Source organism: Helianthus annuus, chromosome 17 (assembly GCF_002127325.2).
Source record: "Helianthus annuus cultivar XRQ/B chromosome 17, HanXRQr2.0-SUNRISE, whole genome shotgun sequence".
Classification (NCBI taxonomy): Eukaryota; Viridiplantae; Streptophyta; class Magnoliopsida; order Asterales; family Asteraceae; genus Helianthus; species Helianthus annuus.
In genome coordinates this window covers 83,372,070-83,378,448 of record NC_035449.2, presented here as the reverse complement: position 1 = coordinate 83,378,448, position 6,379 = coordinate 83,372,070, and the positions used below count along the sequence as shown (strand labels likewise).

The window sequence follows — 6,379 nt, the reverse complement described above, 5'->3', positions numbered from 1 at the left end:
TTTACATCAAATAAAAAATTCTCGCTTCTTACATAGTGACGTTAAATACATTCACAATCATCATCCCGCTGCAACGCGCGGGCTGACATTAACTCGTTAACAACAAATACTATTACAGACTGAAACATTAGAATTGATCAGAAAGCATGCTCTCTAATTCGTTTTTGTATATGGTTATAAAAGCATCCATTTGTTTACCAGGAAGACACAAACCAATTTCAAGATCATCTGATGCTTCTTCGCTTGCGTTAACAGATATCGCATCACTGAAATCTAACGATACAGTCTCATACTTTTTGGGCCTCCCCCACCCAAAATCAACCTCGTAAACATTGAGTTTTGGTGTTCCTGCAACACCAATCGTTGGAGCTTGCTTAAGTCCCTTCTCCAATGATCTCTCCATATCTTCAAAGAACCCTTCCTTGTTGTTTACGGCTTGCATTATAGCGGTTCCTAGTACATCAACCGCGGTTGGAAACCCATTGCTCCCTGTTATTAAAGTGGTTTTTGTTATAGCCATACATAACCCTGTACAATTGCCAAAATAAGTTGGGGGAACCGGGGGTTCCAAACGACTCCTCCAATCAGCCATACACGCAAACCGTTCGACCTCATACTCACCTTTTTTTCCTTCAATGAGGATACGCGATTTGGCTATACAACTCCATACAAAACCACATCCTACAACAAACGAAGAGACATACTTTAGTGTCGGAAGTTGAACCAACAGCCATTTCTTTAGCCAAGTGATTTGTGAGCGGGTCAAGACAATTGTTGATCGAACTTTATCGGGCTGGGGAACAAGCTGCTGCACCTTGTAGTTTTCATCAATATTTCGAATGGGTGGTAAACTTAAAAGCATTTCATCTAAGGAATCAGGGTAGTTGATCACTCTATCGTAAAATGGCAACGATCCACTAGCTAAGAATAGCTCATCACTGCCGTGTTTAGCAATCGATGTCCACCCCATCAAGAAATTATATCGTGTTCTTGCATCACAAAGTGAGTGATGATTTGAGAGCCCGATGGTAATTCCGGAATTAGGGAATATCGTTACTTGAATCGAAAACACTGGGATTTTCACAATGTCGGATACTTTAAATGCGCTTTCAAGTTGAGGCACCAAAGGGTGAAACTTGTTACAATCTCTAGGATGATTTCCTTTGAGATCATGGAAATCAAGGCTACACTCAGCAAACGTAAGCGCGACTGCATCGCCATCGACATGAAGGATTTCGGGTTTTTGAGTGACACCCGAATGATTTTCGCTAGGAAAGATGATCATGTTGCCTGCAAATGGAAAGAAGTGTTGAAGAGTTATGGACAACGAGTGTTTGAGGTTTGGAACAATTGTCTGGATGAAATGGGATTTGGAATGTGGGAAATCATAAAAGAAAAGCTGGTGAACAGCTGCGTGGAAGAGTAACCATGGCAAATCGAAGGAAGTGAGTGGCAGTGATCTTTCGCCTACGGTGTGGGGCGGTGGTGAAATTCGGCATTTTTCAAGAATGGTCAAGTCCCCCTCGGTAGACATTTGTATTTTGTTTCTGGAGAACACAAATTGTTGGCTTAGTTATAAACAACCTCCCCAAATATTATATTATTATATATATATAATAATAATAATAATAATAATAATAATAATAATAATAATACTAATAATAATAGTAGCAGTAGCAGTAACAATAGTAATAGTAATAATAATAATAATAGTAATAATAATAATACAAATCTGTTACCAATTTTTTTATGTTTTTATATTGAATTTTTATAACTTTTAATTTCACCTCTTATTTTTAAATAACTTATACATTTAACCCATTTAGTTTAATTTAATTTGATTTCCCTACGATAACTCATGTTCATTATTTTTTTAAAGTTGAATACGCTATTGTGTTTAATATTTTTTCTAGGCGTTCCTGCGTAAACTTTGTCGAAAAAAGAGTTTTATTCAAAATAGTAATATGGCGAATCGAATCTATGCCGGCATCACAACCAGTGTTGTTATAATTAGAAACGGAACCGACATTCGTTTTTATGATTGATACTGGTATTGTTATTATTAGAACCGATATCGGTATTTACTTTTATAGTTTTATAGTTTTAATGTAAAGTACATTTTTTTTTTGCATGTCATTACTTTAAATAAGTGACAGTACCATGCCTAGCTGATATATTAAAAAATGGGGACTTACAAATCTTAAGTATAACTTTTAAACTTTTTTTATATTATTATTATAATGGCATTATTATGACTTTAAAGCTATTTTGTTTTTCTTTTATAACTTTTAAAGTTCGTTCTCTTATAAAATTCCGGCTATTGCGACATACTTAGTTTTATCTACGTTTTGATATAAGTTTTACTCAAAATCAAGTTGTCAATGATAGGGTACAAATATTAGAAGCATAAATGTACAGGTCTTCAAAGCTAATTCATGGATTAGTTATTTTTAAACAAAGTAACGACGTTTACCCTTACGTTAATGTAATAATATAATGCAACATGCGTATATTTATCAACGTGAGGATAACATATTTATTTAAAAGCGAACGGGTCAAATATAACTTATTATTTTGATCTTTACCGTGACGAACCGAGTCGATATCGTTCGAACAACAGCAGGACCGACACCTGTTTTCGTTTTATGGTTTTCTCGACCTTCCTGTTGGTGATGTGACAAAACGAATTCATTCTAACCAAATAAAATTGGCACTGATATTGGTTGTTATATCTAGTGTCGGTATCATACCGGTGTTGTAATGAATCGAACCGATATCAACTGTCGCAGTGCCCAGATAATCCTACTACTCATATCTCAAAACTTTGTATTAGCTGGATCTCAATCGTTAGAGCACTCATATCGAACCACCCATTTTTACCTTATATTATATTAAAAATCGCTGTATTTTCTCTCCTTTTCAATTAAAAAATACATTTTAATACCTTTATTATTACATTTTCTCACTCTTCACTCACAAACTTTCAAAATATATTAAAAAATTATAAAAGATTAACAGTGTTCTTATAAATTTACAGATGAATAATAGCATTTGTATCTCCTCTACTCAAAACCACTTACAACTACCTAAAACCAGTTTTCATAAAATAAAAACCTCTCTCAAATAATTTGAGGGAACGGATGTGAATGATATTACATAAAATTTTAATGTCAAACGGTCATGTTTTTAAAAGCTTAATTAAATGACTACCAAATTAATCTGTCTAACTAAAAGTTGCTTCTTCCAGAAGGTGATTCTCCACCATATATTGAATTTACCAACCAAATTATTAGCAGGTAGCAGCGTCCACAAAACCTACCTAACACCAGACAGGACTATGTACTGAGCCCAATAATTTTGATAACATTAAACTTTATATTTTAATAATGTAATTAATAACTTAAAAATAGTTTTATATGTTATATTAGTTCGCTGATAAAAGTAAATCTAGGTGTATATTAATAATGTAAGTTTTAATGTAAATAAAAAACTAAAACTAAGTGTATATAGTAAAATACACTGTTAGTACATGTTATAAGCTAAAATTCCATGTTTATTAACTACTGATTGAATTAAAGGGTCAACAAACAAGAACCGAGACCGCAGGGGCGGATCTAGAGTCAAATAGGGGGTTCCCAGGAACCCGTTCGATTTGTAATTTGTAGTATAAAAGCATATAGAAAAATCTGAAAGAACCCTTTAGTTTTTTGTCAGGAAACCTACAAATAAATCTGTTTAGTGGTCTACTGGTAAAGCATGTGGTATATATGTTTGAGGTTCCAAGTTCGATTCTAATCTGTGTGTTTTGTCTCCTTTTTTTTTTTTTTTTTTTTTGGGTGTTTTCCTTTCCCCCTTTTCCCCATAAAAACTAATTTAGGAATTAGGGTCTTGTGCCTTTATACTTTACAGCCAAACACACACCATCCTCTGATTTTAAGTTTTAATTTGTAGGTTTTAAGATTCAATCGGTTAGGTTTATCTTTATGGGCACATATAAATATATTACACTGATATTTGCAAATGACTGATATTATTATTGGCTTTCATTATTGCCAGAAATGAATATTCAAATGGCGTTCAGTTTGAAGTCAATTTTTTTGTGTCTTTTAGTTTGAAATGAGTTATGCTATGAAATATAATTTGTATTGATAAAGATACATCTCACTTGACAAGTACCTTGTGGAGACGAAACGTAGAACTATAGGTTTGAACCTCGTAAGGAACAACTGTAGGCATGTTTTCGTTATTCATAAAGACCATCTTATTTAAATTACGTGTTGTCATTATTGTATCGTTATGTTACACTGATATTTGCAAATGATTGATATTATTATTGGCTTTCATTATTGCCAGAAATGAATATTCAAATGGCGTTCAGTTTGAAGTCAATTTTTTTGTGTCTTTTAGTTTGAAATGAGTTATGCTACGAAATATAATTTGTATTGATAAAGATACATCTCACTTGACAAGTACCTTGTGGAGACGAAACGTAGAACTATAGGTTTGAACCTCGTAAGGAACAACTGTAGGTATGTTTTCGTTATTCATAAAGACCATCTTATTTAAATTACGTGTTGTCATTATTGTATCGTATTTTTATTATGTGATGAATCTTACCGACCCGAATCATCGAACCAACACGAATTTTTTTATGTTTGGACATATGAAATTGAAACACTTAAAAAGTGAACCCCTTGGAAAACAATCCTGGATCCGCCACTGTATACGGCCCGTATACACTTGGGATGTGAAAATAAGATATAGGGGGTGTGGGAATAAGGGGGGGCCTTTATTTATACTAGTATTAAGGCCCTCGCATTGCGCGGGGGCGTAAAACTATGCAAAGTAGCACCAATGCCACATCACTACCAGCGACCAACGCCGAAAAACTCGTAAAAACAAAATAAATAGAAAAGGATAAAAATAAAACCGAACGAAAAGCATATGTAAAATCGTTGAACCACGCATACTCATTGCGGCGTGTTAATGTGAAAAATTTAGGCTGAAACGTAAAACATAGAAAAATACCTAAGTCGATCTATGACCCGCGCGTTGTGATGAACTTCTCAAATGGGATAAATAGACGAAAAAACTTTGAACTACACACGCATGGTGCGGCGTGTTAAGTCGCAAAATTTTGAACAAAACGTAAAACAAAAAACTTGCTAAAGATGAAAACTATGAGGGCCAAAGTTGAAAGCAAAAAAGTGTTGGGGCTAAATTGCAAAAAGTGAAAAGCTTTGTGTTAAAAGTAAAAAAACCAAAGAGTTTAAATTACAAATATAAGATGTTTTAAGTTAAAAGTGAAAAATATTAAAACTTTTTTGAAATACTCCCTAAACATAGGGTACAACAACATGAAGCACATTAATGTTGTTAATTTATAGTATAGAAATTGTTCTTTTGGTGTAAATGAGGACAAGTAGAAAATTCATCCAAGTTATCTCTCTAAATTTCTATCTAGTGTTATCCCTTTTTTTCTTCTTGTAACGCTCCGCATTTTCAGTACTTTTCATATTTAGAAAGTTGTATTCGCATTTTTATTTTTAGAAACTTGTATTCTTACTTTATTTCAATTCTTGTAATCTTGAGACTTTGATCATAATGGAAATCGTATTTTTATATTAACCTTGTTTAATCATACATGCATAATACAAGTGCAAAAAGTTCAAGAATCAAAATTAGTAACTTCGGTGTTCCAACAACTCAAGACTCGTTAAACTCACTAAGTGGAAATTTCTTCGCAAACCGTGACTATACATGACCCTTTTTTACTTTTTTACACTTTTGGGTGCAATACGTTTATACTATTAAACACACGCAATCACTTATACTTTATGCTTAAATCACAAACAAACAATCCAACATACATGCTTAATACGTTATGCTTGAGTTCGTATACATTGGAACATTCTTATGTGATAAACTTCTCATTAACTTCGTACGAGCCTCCCCTTAACATGTATAGCGCTATAGGAGTAACGCACCACCTATAGTCTTGTGGTCATGTTAAGTCTTTTAAACTTGCGGTAATTAGAGGATTGACTTGTATAATCGCATGCCAGTCATATGTTAATTCTTGATAATAATTTTGTCATGTGGATTGTTCAAACTTGTATATACATATGCTAGTATTCAAACTTTTATACTCGCCAATACTTTTGTATTGAACTATACTTTAATACGTATTGCAGGATTTTGATGATGATGATGATGCACGGAATCTAGTAGGATGCCTAGAAACACACCTTAAACTTCAATACTTGTGTATTTTAATTTGCTTCAAACTTGTTGTAATTCTATTTCAAACAATGTACTTGATGTTAGCAATGAAATGAAATTTGTTTATTAAATACTTGTCACATTTAGCGTTATGAAG

The 6,379-nt window shown here is 33.2% G+C and overlaps 1 protein-coding gene across 1 annotated transcript; it reads right to left on the bottom strand.

Annotated features, from left to right (window-relative positions):
• On the bottom strand, positions 1 to 1,565 carry LOC110921923 (malonyl-coenzyme A:anthocyanin 3-O-glucoside-6''-O-malonyltransferase). Its single transcript, XM_022166248.2, has one exon. The coding sequence runs from the start codon at positions 1,532 to 1,534 to the stop codon at positions 128 to 130; it is 1,407 nt and encodes a 468-aa protein (XP_022021940.1). The 5' UTR covers positions 1,535 to 1,565; the 3' UTR covers positions 1 to 127.
• Between the last annotated feature and the right edge of the window lie 4,814 nt (positions 1,566 to 6,379).

Coding starts and splice junctions, on each gene's coding strand:
- LOC110921923 (XM_022166248.2), bottom strand. CDS start 1,534: ATGTCTACCGAGGGGGACTTGACCATTCTTGAAAAATGCCGAATTTCA.